This window comes from Bubalus bubalis, chromosome 19, assembly GCF_019923935.1.
Source record: "Bubalus bubalis isolate 160015118507 breed Murrah chromosome 19, NDDB_SH_1, whole genome shotgun sequence".
Classification (NCBI taxonomy): domain Eukaryota; kingdom Metazoa; phylum Chordata; class Mammalia; order Artiodactyla; family Bovidae; genus Bubalus; species Bubalus bubalis.
The window spans coordinates 6547723-6569847 of NC_059175.1; the positions used below are offsets into that span (position 1 = coordinate 6547723).

Below are 22125 nucleotides of genomic sequence, written 5' to 3' on the forward strand. Positions count from 1 at the left end.
ACTCTCCAAAGGCTTTCAAGGAAAGGTTTTAAAGATAGGGAGAGGGAGGGGGATTGTGGGTGTGTGATAGGCACATGGATAGTCGTTCCATTCAGTTGGAGTCTTCCTGCTTGTCGGCATCATATAGTTAACTTCCACCTGGTGGAGGTTTCAGTATCTGCAAAACAACTCAAAGTACATGGTTCAGAATGGGTGAACCTATTACTTTATCATTTGGCTGTTTTATTTCTGCACTTTCTCACTTCTCTTATTAAATTAGTTCTTTGGAACTTGGGGAAGACCTAGAGGATAAAGTTTTTCTACGGACAACAGGCAAGTGGAGGACATGGGAGGGGCCTCTATTCTGGAAGGCCCCATAGGGCTTTGCTCGATTACGTTTTTATTTGTTTGTTTTTACTTTCTGGCCACTCCCCGTTGTCCTGTGGGATCTTAGTTTCTGGTGAGGGATTGAACCTGCACCCCCTGTATTGAAAGTGCGGAGTGTTAAAAAACACTGGATAGCCAAGGAAAGTGCCTCAGTTGTGCTTATGTGTTGTCTAAACCTGAGGATTCTTGTATAAAGAATCATCTGATAGTACTAGTAGGAAACCATTTTCATTGAAAATCATTAAGCCAAGAGGAGGAATTTCAGTGGCAGGCCCTAAGTGACTTTGTAGGTCAAAAAAATGTTTGAGGCATGCTGCTAGGCTGCTGATAGAAGATCCCTGTTTTGGGGTCTGTAGTGGAGATAACTTGGAAATACCGTGTTTGTCATGCATAAATATAAGTTCCAAATATTATGAAAACAGAGAGAAGACGGTATGAAAACTTTGTAGGAGATTAGGAAAGGCTTCCAAGCTGAGGCTTGAAGGTTGAAAAGAAATTTGCCAAGTGTGTGGCTTTGGGGATTTGAGGACTACTTTGAGACAGTGGCACCATTACACGCAAAGGTGCAAAGGTGTCAGAGCATGGTGTTTCAGAGGAATTTTGGCTACAGCTCCTGGAATAGAGTGGGAGTAGGAGAGTACAAGGATGTGAAGGTGGTTAGGGGCAAATTTGTCATATTAAAAGACTTTACAGATTTTTAAGTAAGAAATTGACAAGATGATGGATTCAAACAGTATTTCCCGCTTAAATGATCTGAGTACTACCTTTTTAAGTCTGACAACTGAATGTCACCTGAGCTATTAATTACTTAATATTTTCCTTAAATTGACATTTTTACATAAATGATTTCATGAAAGCAATACTACAAAATCCCAGGTGGCCGAGCAGTAAAGAATCCACCTGCAGTGCAGGAGAACACAGGAGACTCAGGTTTGATCCCTGGGTCAGGAAGATCCCCTGGAGGAGGGTATGGCAACCCATTGCCTGGAGAATCCCATGGACAGAGGAGCCTGGCAGGCTGCAGTCCATAAGGTTGCAACAAAGAGTTGGATACAAAGGAGCTCGCGTGCACACACGAAATCATAGTTTTGTTGGCTATTGTTTCTAACATTTGTTTAGTAAATTTTTCTTTCCTCTGTAACCTAAAATAATAATCATGGGCATTTACTTTGGGAAACACAGTGGTGGAATAAGTTAAAAACTTGTGGTCTATAGGAACCTTTTGCTCTTAAAAATGAGTCAGAACTCAAGAACAGTTTTGTTTATATGGGTTATAATTGATGCTCAGATATTAGAAATGAAAGCAAAACTTTAAAATGTTTTAATAATTCATTAAAATAATAAATCCATTAGATATTAATGTCATTAATATACTATAATGCAAATACCTATTTTCAAAAACAAAAATGATTTAGTTTGAAGGGTGTTTTATAATTTTACAAGTCTTAAATGTCTGGCTTAACAGGAAACAGCTTACATCTGCTTCTGTGTTTGTTATGTTAATATGATTGTGCTACTACTATCATACTATACTTACTATATACTATAGTATATACTTAGTATATACTATACTATCATACTATAGTTATGTTACTATACATTGTGCTGCCACTACTGTGTATTGTGCTAAGCTGACTCTGCAACCATATGGACTGTTGCCCGCCAGGCTCCTCTGTCCAAGAGATTCTCCAGGCAAGAATACTGAGTGGGTTGCCATGCCCTCCTCCAGGGGATCTTCCTGATATATATATATATGTAGATATATGTGTGTGTGTGTGTATGTGTGTGTGTGTGTGTATATATATATATATATATATATACTTCCGGATATATATATACACACACATATATATGTATTTTAAAATTTTTTTTGGTTGAAGTGTCTGAAGAAAATCTAGCAGAATACATATATGTGGTTGGGCAAAGGAGGAGTATTTTAATAAGTCTTTTCAGAAAATTGTGGATCAACTTATATACCAGGTTTTGACAGGTGATAGTTTCTTAAAGGTTGCAATGTGGGATCAAGCCATATTGGTGAGCTTTTTGTATTCTGTTATGGTAGAATTCGGAAATTGTTCTATTTCAGAATAAATCTAACATATATTATTTTGCAAATATTCTGAACTTCAGTATTGGAAATGAAGAGGGAATATATTTGGGAAATAAAATCAAAAGGACTGGCAGGTTCCTAACTAAGGGTAGTGAATGTTTCTGTCTTAAGAAACAGAGGGAGAAGATTTAGAAAGGATAATGAGTTTTGACGTGACTTCTTCCATAACAGGTACCCGATGGAGTTTAACCTTATCTGTTTGCTTGGTGCCCACCCACCTCGTCTCATATGCTTCTGTGCATTTTTCTCATTGCTTTGAGAGTGTACCTGATGCACGGTGAATATTTAGTATATGTTTTTTAAACTACAGATACTAACTTTCCATGATCATAGAAGAGGACTTGCTTCTATATATTTCTGTTTGAAAAATCAGAATATACAGATAAACCAAAAAATTATACTGTCAGTGAGAAATTACCAACTTAACATGTATATGCTTACCTTTCTGTACTTAATTCTGTTTTTTTAAAGCATAAAAATGCTTTTTTGCTTGGTGTATTTTTGTAATTTCAATGTCTTTTTCTGCAGTATCTTCACATCTTTCTTGAAGAGTTAAAGGATGCTGAAAAATAAGGGACTTGAGAACCATGTTTCTCATGTTTAGTTTGAGTTTTCATTTTCTGAATTATGCATTGACTTTTTGATAGCTAAAAGTATTGTTTGTACTTTTTAACAGTAGTACATTTTTACTTAATATACTGCATTTACCTTACGTATGTCTTATGTGTAATACATAAGCTTAGTTTTGCAATTCTGTTATTTCTTTTTCAGAGAATAAGTTTAGAGGGCCAAGATGTCCAATTTAAGGATATTTGCAGTGAATCGGAAGAAAATATCCAGCTTGCACTACTTTAATGTAAGGTTTTCTTGTAAAGTTAAATGTACTTTGACAACTTCAGCTACTTGACTTCTCTGAAGGTCTAGTGTATTTCATATACTAGTATAAGAATTTTGTATTTCTTATACTATTATATCAGCAATTTCTTAACAGGGAGTATGGAAGAATGTGTAGCCAACAAGAAGCATGCCTTATCATTAGTCTATAAATTCATTTTGCTACTTTAAAATTACCTGTGCAGCATATTGAGACTATATTCCATTTTGAGGTCATTAGTGGCCCAAGGAGTTACACAGATTTTCTTCAGTGTTTCCATTTCTGATGCTTTCAGAATATACACCTTTTAATAGATGATACCGTCTTACCCTGGTCATTATGAAGTAGAAATTTAATTAGTTGAGTCTCTTCTCTATTCTTAATCTATTTTCTTATAATGATAGTGTTTTGTTGCCAGCAACTTGGTAACTAATGTAGAAATAACACAGAAATCACAGGCATGCATTCCTTGACATCATGAAAGGCAGATTGTGGCAGCCCAAAATCATTACATATACTAACTGCAACAATGCCAGATATATTGACAGCCATTAAATCTAGTGGTCTAGGGATAAATTGATGGAGAACATTCAACCTCTATGTGGGAACATTACAAGAAGATACTTGGGAGCTTTTAAAAATGTTAGTTTTTTTCCCCCTCCCTTCCCTGTCCCCTGAATGTATTTTAAAAGCTTTCTAGCTGTCAGAGTCACCTGTAGGGCTTGGTATTTTTTTTTTTTTTGCTTTATTTATTTTTAATTGAAGGCTAATTGCTTTATAAGATTGTGTGGTTTCTGCCCTATGTGAGTGTGAATCAGCCATAGGTGTACGTATGTCCTCTCTCTCGAACCTCCCTCCCACCATCCCACCCCTCTAGGTTGTTACAGAGCCCCAGTTTGAATTCTCTGAGTCATACAGCAAATTCCCATTGGCTATCTGTTTTACATATGGTAGTGTTTATGTTTCCATGTTATTTTCTCCATTTGTCCCACCCTCCCCTTCCTACTCCCACACGTGTCCATAAGTCTGTTCTCTATGTCTGGATCTCCATTGCTGCCCTGCAAATAGGTTCATCAGTACTGTCTTTCTAGATTCCGTATACATGAATTAATATACAATATTTGTTTTTCTTTTTCTGACTTCACTTTGTATAATAGACTCTAGGTTCATCCACGTCATTAGAACTGATTCAGATGTGTTCCTTTTATGACTGAGTGATATTCCATTGTATATATGTACCACAGCTTTTTTATCCATTCATGTGTTGATGGATATCTAGGTTGCTTCCATGTCCTAGTTATTGGGCTGACAAGCCTCAGAATGGAAGAAAATAATAGTAAATGAAACAACTGACAAAGGATTAATTTCCAAAATATTCAAGCAGCTCATACAACTTAATACCAGAAAAACAAACAACCCAGTCAGAAAGTGGTAAAAAAAAACCTAAACAGACATTTCTCCAAAGAAGACATACAGATGGCTAATAAACACGTGAAAAGATGCTCAATGTCACTCATTTTTAGAGAAATGCAAATCAAAACTACAATGAGATGTCACCTCACACTGGCCAGAATGGCCGTCCTCAATAAGTCTACCAACAAAAAATGCTGGAGACGGTGTGGAGAAAAGGGAACCCTCTTGCAATGTTGGTGGGAATGTAAATATATACAGCCACTGTGGAAGACAGTATGGAGATTCCTTAAAAAACTAGGAATAAAACTGCCATATGACCCAGCAATCCCAGTACTAGGCATATACCCTGAGAAAACCAGAATTGAAAGAGATACCTGTACCCCAATGTTCATTGAAGCACTATTTACAATAGCTAGGACATGGAAGCAACCTAGATGTCTGTCTACAGATGAATGGCGGGCTTGTTAAGATGCATTATTTGACCTTATCTGTAGAGTTTGATTCTCTTGAGTGGAATGGGTCCTAAGAATTTATCTTTCAAATAAGATCCCTGTGATGTTAATGCTGCAGATCTAGAAGAGCCATCATCTAGGGTCAGCTCAGTATTAACTTTAGCCTTATTTTTTTCTTGTATAATTTTGTGTTGTCACTTTTTTAAAAAGTTGGAGTTAATAAACTGGGACTCCTATATGAAGATTCAAAGCATAGTTATGGTGTTAAAGCTACAGTAAAAAGTTACTCCAAAATAAAATTAACGTTTCTTTTTCTCCTCACCAGAATATGTGTTCCTCTAAAATAAGAGCAAGTCTAAAAAGATTAAAGCTACATGTGCTTCTTGGAAGAAATTACAGTTCCCTACCAGGTACAGATGTTAGATTCTTCTCATCTTTCTTAAACTGCTTGCTTTCTCCTTTTCTCTGTCTCTTTTTCTCTCATTTGCAAGCATCTCCTTTATTAGGAATCACCAACCATTTGTAAAACAGTAGCTCTCTTTTACTTCTTGGCTATTTCTTTGAGATTATTAGGAACTGAAGCATTCTGATAGATGCTCAGAGGTAGTATCAGTCGACTTACACTTCTCATGTGCTGTCCATCCTCATGAGCTGAGCAGAGGGAAGGGTTGGTGGCTTGAGTAGCTGGCTCAGAGGTGTAGCAGGTGGTTCAGCGCACTGCATCTGCAGTGCCACGTGTGCGGATTCATCCAGCTGCAGGTTGTAGTACTGTGGCATGCATGTATTGAAAAAAATCCTCAGATAAGAGGACCTACACACTTCAAACCTCTGTTGATCAAGGTTCACCTGTAGCTTCATTCTGTAGCAGTTCTCACTACCATCTTTGTCATGTGAGAATACTGGAGTAAAAATTCCAATTGGCTGTGTAACTTGTAAAGACATGTGAATTTAATGGCCTGCCTTATTGGTGAATAAGGGGTTTCTGTGTTTTGCCCATGCAGATTTATCCATAGCAGTACAGATTATCATCCAGTCTTCAGACTGCCATCAGGTTTTCAAAATATAATAGACGTCTTCATAATTTATTATAGAAGTTTGGGAGAACTGGTTTAAATACCAGAAAGGTGTAGATTAAATTTATAAATGTAACTGCATTGTTTTTTTAGTATTAATAGAGTAAATGGTAAGTGTGGAGTAAGTCATCATGACTTTTTTATTCCAGAAATACTATTTGGCCTTCTATAAATATTAGATTATTATAGCTTTCCTATTCAGTGACACCTCCTAGGCTGTCTTTAAAGGTATTATGTCCTTGGAATTGCTGAGGCATGGTAGGTTCCAAGTTGTACAAAAACCGTTGTCAGATGATATGAGCATCACTTTTTGCTCTTCAAGCCTTGACAGTGTCAGTTTACAGGAGTGTGTGGTGTTTTTGTTTTTTGATTTTAAGTTATTTATTTGGCTGTGCTGGATCTTAGTCATGGCATGCGATCTCTTGGTTGTGGCATGTGAAATCCAGTTCCCTGACTAGGGGTTGAACCTGGGGCCCCTACACTAGGAGGGCAGAGTCCCAGCCACTGGACCACCAGCAAAGTCCTTGTGCATTTTTTGTTGTTGTTGTTTGTTTGGTTCAAGATCAAGCTTTCTTAGAGAGTGCAAGAAAATAAATTTTAGGTAAATGAGTGTTACATTTAGTTTGAATTTTACTTTAATTGGTATTATACTATTTGCATAAAATTCTTTTAATTTCTTTAATTTATAAATTAAGGACATTTTCTTTAACAGTTCAATTTTAACACTCTTTCCATTAGGTTTAATAGGAAATGATACCAAGTCCCTTCATTCCATCATCAATCCTCCTATTGCTAAGTAAGTCTCATCATTGATACTGTCTTTTCCATAGGCTGCCATGAAATATTACAGGTGTCTCTCACAGGCTTAATTCAGCATTTAGTGAGTGCTCTAATTTTTATAACTTCCTGTCCTACCTAATCAACTATAAATAGATGTTGGTTTGTCTCTTAAAAGCGGTTGTCTCAGTTCAATGCTAGAAATTTTTAATGTAGCAGCAGCACACTTTTCATAGAAATAAATATAAGATATTCACAGAATTGTAGTTAGCTCTTTGGTTACTTAGCTGTTTTGTCAGAATACTGTGAGAGTGATACATTATCCATTTTTCTAATTTTTACACTTTTATATAAAATGTTGAAATACTAACCAGTTTTGAAAATTGCATAGCATAGATATTTTGATTTTACAGTTTCAGTAATGTCCACCTTATAATACATGTCTTTTTTTTTTCTTCCCTTTTAAACAGAATTCGTAATATTGGAATTATGGCTCATATTGATGCAGGAAAAACTACCACCACAGAAAGAATTTTATATTATTCTGGATACACAAGATCACTGGGAGGTTAGATTGGATTCCTCTTCTCCCCCCCCAGCCCCATTAGAAAAAACATCATTGGGAAATATTTTGATTAAAAAGTCAACTCAGAGATCTTGAGTATGGCATGGAGGCAGCACTGTCTAAGCCACAACATAAAGTTAAGGTAGTTACAGTACTCACCAGAGGATCTTTTTAGCTTCAGGTAAACATTCAGACTCATGTGTCTTGGGCTGCAGTTGGCACTGGTCCACTCAGAAGTCTTTGGGGGTAGGAAACGTAGCTTACAAGCGGAGCAGCAACGGGTGCTTCTTCCTGCAGAAGTTCTTACAGCAGTCTCCAGAGCTCTGTTGAAACTGTCTTCTTTGGCCACCCAAAAGTGATAGCTTAGGTGCAAGGTAACAAGATTCACAGGAGCCACTCTAGCTTGGAAAGCTCATGCCTTGGAGGAGTGAGTATCTCTTGTTACAGCTCTGTGGGCCACCTCCCAGGTTTCTCACAAAGGACATGCCATACCCCACTCAGGGAAGCCTAGAGTTCTTCATCAGGTATTTATAATTCATTGTTAGTCCTTCCCAAGTCAGGTGTAGTTCACCAGTCAGAAATTATTTTTTCCGTAAGCATGTTGCCTAGCAGTGCATTTGACATACTTGTTTTCTGGGCTGTAGGAGAAAAGAGCTGGAAAGTTAGCCAGAGGTCAAATTCTCATGCAGAACAAGAAAGGATTTTGTTAATCTTTAACCCCAGTAATAGTATTATTTACCTAAGTTTGAATTTACTTTTTTTATTATAATATGTCAAAAACTGTGATTCTCTTTTTCTACCTTGCCCCTTATCTCTGGTGAAACATTTTTTTTCTTTTTTTTCTTTTTTCACACGGAGGGCATCACGTCCTTTTTTTTATTTGGTTGCCCTGAGTCTTCATTGCTGCTTGCAGGCTTTCTCTGGTTGCGGTGAGCAGGGGCTACTCTTTGTTGTGGTGCATAAGCTTCTCATGGAGGTGGCTTCTCCTGTTGTGGAGCACAGGCTCTAGACTCATGGGCCTCAGTAGGTGCAGCACACAGGCTCTGCGGGCACTACATCAGCCAAGTAGTTTTGGTGCATGGCCTTTAGTTGCCCGTTGCCTGTGGAATCTTCCTGAACCAGAGATTGAACCCATGTTTCCTGTATTGGCAGGTAGATTCTTAAGCACGGTACCACCAGAGGAGTCCACCAAAGTGATTTTGAAATGTGCTCCATTGAGAACCATTTCTCTAGGTCCTTGGAATGGGCTGAGACTTTTAAAAGGATAAAACCATTCAAGATGAGAATCTTCATGATGATAGGTTCCTGTCATAATGATAAACACATGAATTTCTCATGGAATTTTTTGCCGTGTAAATGGGAAAATGGAGCTTCCAGGTGGCTCAGTGGTAAAAAAAATTCACCTGCCAATGCAGGAGACTCGGGCTTGATCCCTGGGTTGGGAAGATCCCCTGAAGAAGGAAATGGCACCCCACTCCAGTATTCTTGCCTGGAAAATCCATGGACAGAGGAGCCTGGCAGACTGCAGTCCATGGGATTGCAAAAGAGTCTTTTGCCCAACTCGCGAAAGTTAGCTGATTCACTTTGCTGTACAATAGAAACTAACAACATTGGAAAGCAACTATATTCCAATAAAAATTTTAAAAATATTGTAGGGAAGTAATAAGGTTGGAATTAAAATTTGGTTTGTCTGTGCTCTTTTATGGCATTACTCTGCCTCCCGTCAAGGGATCAGGTGTGAGGAACATCAGATAAAGATGGGATAATGAAAGTTAAACTAGGAAAAAAATGAAAGAAGTATATGATTCAGTAAAATTAAAATAATTAAAGAGTTTAATCTTCATTATTACAGAAAAAAAATATTTTTATGAAATAGATCAGTCGCTCAGTCATGTCCGACTCTTTGCGACCCCATGAATTGCAGCACACCAGGCCTCCCTGTCCTTCACTATCTCCCAGAGTTCACTCAAACTCATGTCCATCGAGTCGGTGATGCCATCCAGCCATCTCATCCTCTGTCATCCCCTTCTCCTCCTGCCCCCAATCCCTCCTAGCATCAGGGTCTTTTCCAATGAGTCAACTCTTCGCATGAGGTAGCCAAAGTATTGGAGTTTCAGCTTTAGCATCAGTCCTTCCAATGAACACCCAGGACTGATCTCCTTCAGAATGGACTGGTTGGATCTCCTTGCAGTCCAAGGGACTCTCAAGAGTCTTCTCCAACACCACAGTTCAAAAGCATCAATTCTTCAGTGCTCAGCCTTCTTCACAGTCCAACTCTCACATCCATACATGACCACTGGGAAAACCATAGCCTTGTCTAGACAGACCTTTGTTGGCAAAGTAATGTCTCTGCTTTTGAATATGCTATCTAGGTTGGTCATAACTTTCCTTCCAAGGAATAAGCGTCTTTTAATTTCATGGTTGCAGTCACCATCTGCAGTGATTTTGGAGCCCAAAAATATAAAGTCAGACACTGTTTCTACTGTTTCCCCATCTATTTGCCATTAAGTGATGGGACCAGATGCCATGATCTTCGTTTTCTGAATGTTGAGCTTTAAGCCAACTTTTTCATTCTCCTCTTTCACTTTCATCAAGAGGCTTTTGAATTCCTCTTCACTTTCTGCCATAAGGGTGGTGTCATCTGCATATCTGAGGTTATTGATATTGCTCCCAGCAATCTCGATTTCAGCTTGTGCTTCATCCAGCCCAGCGTTTCTCATGATGTACTCTGCATGGAAGTTAAATAAGCAGGGTGACAATATACAGCCTTGACGTACTCCTTTCCCTATTTGGAACCAGTCTGTTGTTCCATGTCCAGTTCTAACTGTTGCTTCCTGACCTGCATGTAGGTTTCTCAAGAGGCAGGTCAGGTGGTCTGGTATTCCCATCTCTTTCAGAATTTTCCACAGTTTGTGGTGATCCACACAGTCAAAGGCTTTGGCATAGTCAATAAAGCAGAAATAGATGTTTTTCTGGAACTCTCCTGCTTTTTTGATGATCCAGCGGATGTTGGCAATTTGATCTCTGCCTTTTCTAAAACCAGCTTGAACATCTGGAAGTTCATGGTTCACGTATTGCTGAAGCGTGGCTTGGAGAATTTTGATCATTACTTTACTAGTGTGTGAGATGAGTGCAATTGTGCAGTAGTTTGAGCATTCTTTGGCATTGCCTTTCTTTGGGATTGGAATGAAAACTGACCTTTTCCAGTCCTGTGGCCACCACTGCTGTATCTTCTCATCTGCTAAAAAAACCTTTTCTAGAATGATGCTTAATTTAGAAAAGGCTTAAGGATCTTAAATATTAAATCAATTATATTATGAACAGTTTTTCTTAGAGCATATTGAACTATGTTAGGTAGAAATCAAAGGCCTATAAAATACACTTGCTTTTAAGCCTAACTATGTCATTTCTTTTCCTGGCTAGATGTTGATGATGGAGACACAGTGACAGATTTCATGGCTCAAGAGCGAGAACGAGGCATAACTATTCAGTCAGCTGCTGTCACATTTGATTGGAAGGGGTACAGAATCAATCTTATTGATACACCAGGTATGGTGCTGTTTCAGCAGTGCAGAGGTGCTACATTGTTTTGAGATTTTTTTATTTGTGTGTGTATTTAATTGTGGTAAAAAACATGTAAAATTCACCATCTTAATAATTTTTAAGTGTACCATTCAGTAGAGTAAGATTGTTCACATTATTGTGAAATAGATCTCCAGAACTTTTTCATTTTTTTGAACTGAGATTCTGTACCCTTAAACAGCTTCTCTTCTTTGTCCCCTTGACTGACCTCTGGTAACCACCATTCTACTTTCTAGATCTATAAGACTGACTGCTTAAGATACAGCTTATAATAGAATTGTACACTATTTATCCTTTTGTGACAGGCTTATTTCACTTAGCAAAACTTTGTAGGGTTCATCTGTATTGTAGCCTGTGACAGTACTTCGTTCCTTTGGAAGACTATGTAGTATTCCATTGCCCATAAGGAAGACATTATGGTATACATACAAAATTTTGTGTATATACAGAAATATATGGTGAATATTTGAATACAGAAAATTGATGAATATTTGGGTTGCTTCCACCTCTTGGTTATTGTGAATAGTGCCCTTCTGAACATGGAAGTGTAAATATCTCTTTGAAATTATCCTTTCAGTTCTTTTGGGTGTAAACCCAAAAGTGGGATTGCTGGATCATGTGGTGGTGGTTGTGGTTTAAAGATTTTAGGTGTTATATTTCTCATGTTTTTCTTAGGTCATGTGGATTTTACCTTGGAGGTTGAGCGCTGCCTGAGAGTGTTAGATGGTGCAGTGGCCGTGTTTGATGCCTCTGCCGGTGTAGAGGTAAAAAATATTGCCAAAGTAAAGGTAGAAAGTATAATTTTTTTAAAAAAGTAGAATGCATCAGATTGATTTAACTATAGCCCTTTATTTGGTAAGCTGAAATTGATACTATTATAGCCCTTTATTTCATAAGCTCAAATTGATGGTATTATAATCCTTTCTTTGGTAAGCTCATATAAGTCCAATTATGATGAAAAGAATTTGGAATAATTTGGAATTTAATATTGAGATGTGATCTCATGTACTTCAGAGTAAAAGGAAAGTAAAGTTTACTTTTCTGTAGGAAATAATGAAAGTTGGTTTTGAGAAGAGCTGGATTCTTACTCTCAAGCTAACAAATTAGTCTGCCATAGCTTTATGGATTCTGGCAGAAGACATAAGATTCCTGAGTCAAGGATGAAAGACCGTATTAGTCACCAAAATAGCAATATCCAGAGTATCAACATTTCATTGTGCTGATTCCTCAAGCCCTAATTCCCTTAGGGTGACTAAAGAGAGGTCAGGTGACAGCTGCATGTGCAGTGGAGCTGTGCTTAGAGAACGCGGGTGTTGTATAGTGGGCAGTAGACACGCCTGCTCTCTGCTCTGAAGGGATACAGTGTCTTCCAGGGTTGTAAGCCTACCTACCTTTTGCTCTGAAGGAGACACTAGCTGCTGTCTCTAAACTGTTCACTATACAAAGTCTAAAAAGATAGTCTGGAACAAAGGCAGTCAGTGCCTCCCCTGATAAAACATGCAGAAATATGAGCAACACATGACGTATTTCTCCTAAAACTTAATGTAAATCTCTTTGAATAAATCCTGAAAATGATAGCAATAATCCTTAAATTATTGCTCCTGGGGTCTGTTACGTTTTCTTTAGCTGTTATTTTGTTTGTTTTGTAATCTCAAGATTGGCTTTACCTTGAATATAGAACCATATTAATTCTTCTTAAGATTATTAAAAGTAGTATCTTAATTAAGGGATCAAAATCAGCGTACCCCAAAATGGGACAAATCGACACCATGGGCCTCCTGATGTGAGGCACTAAGAAGGGTATTGTTTTCTGGCAAAAATGTTTGGCTCATAGTGTGAGAAAATAGACTAACAAATCTAAATTGAAAGTCATTCTTCAAAACAGCGGGCCAAGGCTTTTCAGAAATTGAGAGGAAAAATATAAGGAAAAAACATAAGGAAAATGAATGATTGGGGTTGGGAGGAGCTGGGAAACTGTTCTAGATTACAGAATTCTAAAGAAACAAGAAGACTAAATGTAACATATCCTTGTCAGTGGAATCCTGGATCAAAAAGGTTACAAAGGACATCTTTGGGAAAATCAGGAATTTGAATATGAAGTATATATATTAAAGTATTGTATCAGGGGACTTCCCTGCTGGTCCAGTGGTTGAGACTCTGTCATTCCAATGCAGGGAGCATAGGTTCTATCCCTGGTGAAAACTAAGATCCCCCATGCCACAAGGTACAGCCAGAAAATTTTTTTTAAATGTCAACTTAAATTTCCCTGAATGTGGTCTTCATAACTGATTACGTAGGAGAATGTCCTTATCCTTAGGAAATGCATGCTGAAGTATTTAGGATCTGCAATGTGATCTCATGGCTCAGCTCCCATCCACCCACAGATACACACAGTTTTAGTTTGGGTGCCAAGATGGGATTAGATGTAGAAGATATTTATTGGGGGGAATAAAAAAGGAGAAAGAGAAGTGGCAGAGGGTGTTCAGACCACAGGACAGGCTTACACCTGTGAAGGAGAGGGGTAGGAAGGGGGATTCGGGAGGAAGAGTCTCAGGCTATAGCAGAGTTACAAAAGAGTTTGACTATACTCTGGGGAGTCTTCAAGACAAAGTCACCTGTTAGAGGAACCCATGTCTTGTGGGAATAGACCTACATTATTACTCTGCTGAACTCAGTCATTAGCTGGGAACAGCTAGGCCCCAAGAATGGGCCCCTTGGAAGAACATGGTGTTGATCTAGAAGGCTAACGGTTGGGACCATCAGTTAATTGTGCTCTACATAGTACTTTCAAGTGGCACATTTTCACACCCACCACACACATAATGTGTACAGAGGCACGTGTTTATATAGAGAGAGACAAAAGGCAAGTGTAACAAAATGTTAATATTTAGTAAATCTAGGTGAATGAAGAGTACATGCATATTTATTGTACTGTTCTTTCCCCTTTTTTATAGATTTGAAGTGTTTCAAATGAAAAGTTGGAGGGGAAATAAAACAGTTATTGTCTGTCCACCTGAGGACCCCTGACAGACAGTGATATTTGCTTGATATAAAGCCTGGCACTGAGGTCTGAGGTTGATTATACACTATTATTTGTATTTCTTTGAGTCACTTCATTTCCTAGTGGTTGCATCCTTCCTATCATTATAATTCTTTACAGGCATTTGACACTTAATCATTCAGATAGATTACATTATTTACAAGATTGAAATATGCTTAGTAGGAAGTTTCTGAATTTGTGATGCAGGAGGCTATTTGCTAAAATAGTAGATGAGCTTTTAGGTGGCAGGTGGAGTGATGAGAGTTTTATTTCTTAATATGTTTTGTTTCTTGGGAAATTTATAATATATATTCCCCCCTCCAACCCACATAAAAATTAGTGGGGCCACCAGGTAACAATTTCTTAGAGAAGACACAGGAAACAGAAAACAAAATGATTCATTGGACCTCATCAAAATTACATGTTTGAAACTTAAAAAAAAAACAAAAGCAAGCCTTAGACTGTGAAAAAGATGTATAATGCTAGATAAAATACTGTAAGAATGCTAAACTTCCAGAGTGCAATAACATCTGATTATGTAGAGAGTATTATTGTCTTGGAAGTATGTACTGAAATTTTCGCAGTACATGTGTATGACCAAGGACTTGTATCTAGAAGAACTGCATGTCAGTAATAACCCAATAAAACCTAACAACCCAGTTTAAAAAGAAAAAAAGACAAAGGACTTGAATCAAGGATACTTCACCAAAGAAGCAGGTGAATGGCCAGTGAGCACATGAAAAGATGCTCAGTTTCATTGGTCATTAGGGAAATGCAGATTAAAATTACAATGACCATTTCATACCCACAAGAATAGCTAAAATCTATTGGTTGAGGATGTGTAGTAATTGGAACTCTTACACGTTGTTGGTGGGACTGTAAAATACTGGACCCACAGTGGAAGACTATTTGGCAGTTTCTTGTAAAATTAAGTATACACTTGTCCTTGTTGTTGTTCAGTCACCCAGTCGTGTCCAACTCTTAGTGACCCCGTGGACTGTTGTAGCATGCCAGGTTTTATACAGAGGAATTTAGCAGTAAAAATTAACCAGTATATGCAACAATGAAAATGAGTGTCGAAAACATTATATTGGGTGAAAGATGCTGTGCTATTTATATGAGGTTCAATAACAGGCAGAATGAATCTTGGGACATAAAAGTCTCTAATGTTCTATGTGTTCTAACTCTTCATTGGGGTAGTAGTTATAGAAGTATACACATTTATCAAAATTCATTGAACTGTACTCTTAAAATCTGTATACAGTTGACCCTCAAACAGCATGGGTTTGAACTTCATGGGCCTGCTTACAAGTGGATTTTTTTCCACTAAATAGGCGCTTCAGACTCCATAAGCCATGGTTGGTTGAATCTGCAGATGCAGAACTGCAGATAAGGGAGGCCAACTGTAAAGTTATAAGTGGACTTTTGACTTTGCAGAGGTTTGCACCCTAATCCCTGTGTTGTTCAGGGGGTAGCTGTATTTTATTGTATATTAAGTTTTACCTAATAAAACAAATGACAAACTGGTTTCTATTTTAACAATGTCAGCACATTAGGTTTTTAAAAGTCTAGACTCTACACTGCTGCTGCTGCTGCTAAGTTGCTTCAGTTGTGTCCAACTCTGTGCGACCCCATAGACGGCAGCCCACCAGGCTCCCCCGTCCCTGGGATTCTCCAGGCAAGAACGCTGGAGTGGGTTGCCATTTCCTTCTCCAATGCGTGAAAGTGAAGTCGCTCAGTCGTGTCCGACTCTTAGCAACCCCTTGGACTACATCCTACCAGGCTCCTCTGTCCCTGGGATTTTCAAGGCAAGAGTACTGGAGTGGGGTGCCATTGCCTTCTCCACTAGGCAAACTGTTTATATTTAACACGTACAGAAAGTAGAATTAAAAGAAGCCAAATAAAAAAGCATATGAGAATTGTGACTTAGAAACACAGGTGTTGGCTTCCTTTCCCCTCCTTAAATTTTCTTCAGTTTACATGAGTATTCAAACATTCAAGTAAAAATACTTGATTTTTGTCATAGTAGCATTTTATAGTACATTCCTATTTGTTCTTTTCACATTACAACTGTCTGAATTAATTAAGGCAAAAGTCCATATTGCACAGATCAGAAAACTGATGAGTTCAGTATTGTATGATGTTACCAAGTGTGATTGTTACCAAGTAAGGTGAAGCCAAAGAAGCTCTTGTGATTCTTGGTTAAGTCCTCTTTCTGTGACTCCCTGTACTTCTCAGTTGTTCATTTCCTTTGTTTTGCATCCTGGTTCACCCAAAGTATTCTCGGTTGGAATCATAATCTTCAGTCATACTTGATCATTTTCTTAGCTGTTTTAACCTGACAGCGTTAATGTGGGTCCAGAGGTATATGTGCAGTGGTATTATTGAACCTCATATAAATAGCACAGCATCTTTCACCCAATATAATGTTTTTGACACTCATTTTCATTGTTGCATATACTGGTTAATTTTTACTGCTAAATTCCTCTGGTATATGGTTCAGTTCCGTTATAGTACAGGCTGAGGTCTGCTTATTTCATGTGTAGTAACAGTTGTTTTTGTCAAATATGTGTTTTTTTCCTTATCTTTGCTTTAGGCACAAACTCTTACAGTATGGAGGCAAGCTGATAAGCACAAGGTACCTCGAATCTGTTTTTTAAACAAGATGGACAAAATTGGAGCAAGGTATTTAAAATGTGTTTCTTTGGCTTATCAAAGTAAGAATATTATTTGAGCTTTTAATGCACTATAACTTTAATTTAGAAACAGCTATTCCCTACAGAGTATAATCTATTCCATGGTATCCCAGTTCAATCTATGGTATCTATTCCATGGTATACCAATTCAATCCATGGTACCTATTCCATGGTGTCCCAATTCAATCCCATTTAAAAAAAATTCAAAGCAGCTAATAGATAAAGTAACAATGTGGGATTAATAGAGAGCTGATAGATGATGAAGCGCTCTGATTCTAAGGTAGAGAGGCTTTATCCTATTTTTTAGGCTCCTGACAGAGTGATGTTTTCTGATTCCACTGGCTCTATTTAGAGTTGTATGGCTGAGTCCTTGTATTGCTGAATGGTGCTCCTGTCATTGCTAAGGGTAGAGGGTGGAGAATTGTTTCCTGTAGTTGCCTCAGTGAATGATGTTCTTCCTTGTCCCCTGATTTTCTTTAGCTACTGGGTAAAATGCTCTCAATGAAAAGAAACTAGGAAGGAGAACATAGGTGTTTTGAGACCTGCATATAGAGCAAACCAGTTAGTGCTGAGATGTAGTGGTAATTCTGCAGACTTAGAGTGGTGACCCTAAATGGATACGTTATTCTGAGAACAGAACTCAGACAGTCAAGAATGTATGAAGGATTTGGAGAAAATGTGAAAGGGCAAGAATTAAGAATTCTGATGATTCTGGGGAAATGTGAAAGGGAGCAGTCCTGATCTGTGGTGTGAGAGTGACAGAAACCATAAACCGTGTCTCTTCTAATACCACACAGGTATGCTTTGTGTTTCTGTCACTCTGTATAGTAATTCTAAGGCTGCTGGTTTAAAGGACTTGCGTCTTGATGAGTAAAAGCACAGCAACCTTCAAAATGTGCTAGACTAAAGTTCTGACCATTTTCTGTTTGGAGTTCCTTGAGGTTGATAGAAGTACTGCCTGTACTGACTGACAGAACCTGTAATGATGGGAGGGAGATGCCTGGATACTAGGTTGCTGCTCAGAGACATTGGGACCAGAATGATCTGCATGTGTGTATGAATCAGCCCTCATGCCAAAGATGGCATGTGTTTCGTAGGCAGCCAGCCCTAGTGTTAGCACAGAAATGAACAGTATAGCATATGATATGAAGAATGCCTGAGATAAAAGTATAGAAAAATCAGGCTGGCTCTTGGAAGAAAGTGGGTAGTCATGTGTGATAATAAATGTATTGATATTTGTTAGAAGAAAGAATCTTTGACTTGTAATCATAAATCTTGCATTTGAATCTTAACTCTAATTTATTCTGTGTGACTTTGATCAATTCATTTAATCTTAACCTCAAACTTTAGTTAAATGAAGCTCATAATAATAAAATGCCCTAAATACACGTGTGGCAGAATTATGATAGATTCTTAATCACTTTTATCTGAGAAGTGAAAGTGTTAGTCACTCAGTCATGTCCGACTCTTTGTGATCCCATGGATTGTAGCCTGCCAGGCTCCTCTGTCCATGTAATTCTCCAGGCAAGAGTACTGGAGTGGGTTGCCATTCCCTTCTCCAGGGACTGTTAATCTGAAGTTAACATTAAAAGATTAGACAAGATGTCCTGTGGAAAAATGTTAAATGGTGAACATTAGGAGCAATTTAGGGTTATAATTTTAGGGAACATTCTTAAATCCTATTTTAAGAATCTTAACATTTTTAATTATTTTACAGTTTTAACTATGCAGTTGAAAGCATCAGAGAGAAGTTGAAAGCAAAACCTTTGCTTTTACAGGTTGGTTGATTAATATTTGGTTTAATTAATATGAACAGATCCTTCTTAGTTTCCTTATCAGTTTATTGTGGTGGTATTATATACATTTTTGAAGCTATCTCAAATCCTTTTGGAAGAAGTTAGGATATAAGTAAAAATAGATTTCGATTATGATAATGATGATAAGAGACATTTGGGAGTGAGTGGGGGAAGTTTTATCACCAGTATAGTTTTAATTGAGTTCTAATGATCATTTAATAAAATGTTTGTCTGTCTCTGACTTATAGTTACCAATTGGTGAAGGCAAAGCTTTCAAAGGAGTGGTGGATGTAGTAGGTAAAGAAAAACTTCTTTGGAATCCCAATTCAGATGATGGAAAAGACTTTGAGAGAAAACCCCTCTTGGAAATGAGTGATCCTCAATTGCTGAAAGAAACAACAGAAGCAAGGAATGCCTTAATTGAACAAGTAAAGTAAATACTTTGAGCTTAAAATTGCTTAAATATTTAGAAACTTTAAAAAATGTTTACTGTGACATTTCATCTAAATTTACATATAGAATATATAAAGTATAATACTGTGAACACCTGTGTAATCACCACCCAGCTTAAGAAGCAGAATATTAGCAATACTCTTGAGTCTCTGTGTGCTACTTCCTGTTCTGTCTCCCTTCCACTAATCATCTACCCGCTCCCACCACCTTGATTGCAGTATTTATCTTTCATTTGCTTTACTTTATAGTTTACTACAGATATATACCTCATTTTCCATGTTTTTGAATTTTACTTAAATGAAATGGGGCCTGCCTTATGGCTCAGCTGGTATAGAATCCGCCTGCAATGCAGGAGACCTGGGTTTGATCCCTGGGTTGGGAAGATCCCCTGGAGAAGGGAAAGCCTACCCACGCCAGTATTCTAGCCTGGGGAATTCCATGGACTGTATAATCCATGGGGTCGCAAAGAATCAGACACAACTGAGCTACTTTCACTTAAATGAAATGATACTGTTTGTATTTTATTACGTTTTTCAACATGTTGGAGATTCATTCATGTGTGACGTGTGGTTACACTTCATTCCTTTTCAGTCTTCTATAGTGTTCCAGTATAATATTATCCTACAGTTTATTGTCTGTTCTCCTGTGAATGGACTTGAGATTGTTTCCTCTTTTTTTGTTGTTGTGAGCGGTGTTTCTGTGAACATCTTGGTATGTATCTCTTTGTACACATTGCAAGAATTTGCTAAATATAGGAGTGGAATTGCTGGGTCAAAGCAATTCCATCATCTTTTTTACATTAGCAGATGTCCTATATAGTATTTCCATTTTATAGGTGAGGAAAGCTTAGAGTGCTTTAATAAGTTGTCATATAGCTAATGAGCAGCAGAACGGGAATCTGAACCCAGACTGTCTTAGTTAGAGCTAGAGCTCTTACCTGTTTTGCTATACTCTCTAATTTGAGGTGGAGGGGGCATAAAAAGAATACAAGTGGAATCAATAATTAGGTATATAACTGGTTCCCCTCTGAGGTGTTTCGACTTGTACCAAAGAGCTATCAGAGTTTCCCTGGTGGGTCAGATGGTAAAGAATCCGCCTGCAATGCGAGAGACCTGGGTTCAAGCCTTACCTGGAGAATCCCCATGGAGGAGCCTGGCGGACTACGGTTCATGGAGTTGCAAAGAGTCAGACGTGACTGAGCAACTAAGCATGACCATGCGTGCACACACACACCTCTACCTATCAGTACACACACACACACACACCTCTGCCTATCAGTACACACACACACACACACACCCCTCTACCTATCAGTACACACACACACACCGCTACCTATCAGTACACACACACACATCTACTTATCAGTACATACACACACACACACACACCTCTACCTATCAGTTCACATACACGCACCCCTCTACCTATCAGTACACATACACACACACACCCCTCTACCTATCAGTACACACACACACACATGCACCCCTCTACCTATCAGTACACACACACATCAGTACACACACACACACATGCACCCCTCTACATTTCAGTACACACACACACACACCCCTCTACCTATCAGTACACACACACACACACCCCTCTACCTATCAGTACACAAACACACACACACACACCTCTGCCTATCAGTACACACACACCCACACACACACACCCACACCTCTGCATAGCAGCACACACACACACACACACACACACACACGCACGCCTCTATCAGTACACATACACACACACACACCGCTACCTATCAGTACACACACACACGCACCCCTCTACCTATTAGAGTGCACGCACACACGCACCCCTCTACCTATCAGTACACACACACACACCTCTGCCTATCAGTACACACACACACACACACACACACACACACACACCCACCTCTGCCTATCAGCACACACACACACACATACACACCCCTCTACCTATCAGTACACATACACACACACACACACACACACACACCGCTACCTATCAGTACACACACACACGCACCCCTCTACCTATCAGAGTACACACACACACGCACCCCTCTACCTATCAGTACACAGACACACGCACCCCTCTACCTATCAGTACACACACACACCCCCACCTCTGCCTATCAGCACACATACACACACACCCCTCTACCTATCAGTACACATACACACACACACACCACTACCTATCAGTACACACACACACACACCTCTGCCTATCAGCACACACACACACACACACACACACACACACACATAAACACCCCTCTACCTATCAGTACACATACACACACACACGCACCCCTCTACCTATCAGAGTGCACACACACACACACACATGCACACACGCACCCCTCTACCTATCAGTACACACACACACGCACCCCTCTACCTATCAGTACACACACACACACACACACACACACACACCTCTGCCTATCAGTAAACCTAAGAAGGATTTTGTAATATAGTTAAGGAGCCAAATTACACTTGCATGTATATCTCTCAGTGTTCCAGAACATGGGTATATAATGAAAATAAGGAAAATTTGAGATGACCATCAGTAGATAGTAATAAAGTATTCATTATAAGGAATACATACATATGTATAGAATTAGAGAATAACAGCATATCACACCAGCTAGGATAGCTACAATTAAAAAAAAAGAGTTGTCAAGAACGGGGAGAAATTGTAACCCTTGTGCGCTGTTTGGGGAATTAAAATGATTCAACTACTATGGAAAACATTATTGTGGTTCCTCAGAAAATTGAAAACAGAATTATCATATGTGTTAGCAATTCCACTTCTGGGTATATGTCCAAACAAATTGAAAGCAAGCTCTCGAGCTATTTGTACATCCTTCTTCTTGGCAGCATTTTTCACACAGCCAAAAAGTGGGAGCAATCCAAGTATTCT

The 22125-nt window shown here is 38.5% G+C and overlaps 1 protein-coding gene across 9 annotated transcripts in view; it reads left to right on the forward strand.

Moving 5' to 3' along the window:
• The window catches only part of GFM2 (GTP dependent ribosome recycling factor mitochondrial 2), a 55296-nt gene that overhangs the window by 3600 nt on the left and 29571 nt on the right, over window positions 1–22125 (forward strand). For 8 of the 9 annotated variants that reach the window (XM_044932541.2, XM_025270855.3, XM_044932537.2 and 5 more), the window contains exons 2-10: window positions 3248–3332; window positions 5541–5625; window positions 7027–7084; window positions 7536–7633; window positions 11054–11179; window positions 11888–11976; window positions 16849–16937; window positions 18666–18726; window positions 18993–19172. In XM_044932541.2, the coding sequence (XP_044788476.2) occupies window positions 3270–3332; window positions 5541–5625; window positions 7027–7084; window positions 7536–7633; window positions 11054–11179; window positions 11888–11976; window positions 16849–16937; window positions 18666–18726; window positions 18993–19172 (849 nt within the window). In that variant the 5' untranslated portion in view covers window positions 3248–3269. The remainder of the gene's footprint in view (window positions 1–3247; window positions 3333–5540; window positions 5626–7026; window positions 7085–7535; window positions 7634–11053; window positions 11180–11887; window positions 11977–16848; window positions 16938–18665; window positions 18727–18992; window positions 19173–22125) is intronic. The other variant, XM_044932538.2, reaches the window with a different exon arrangement.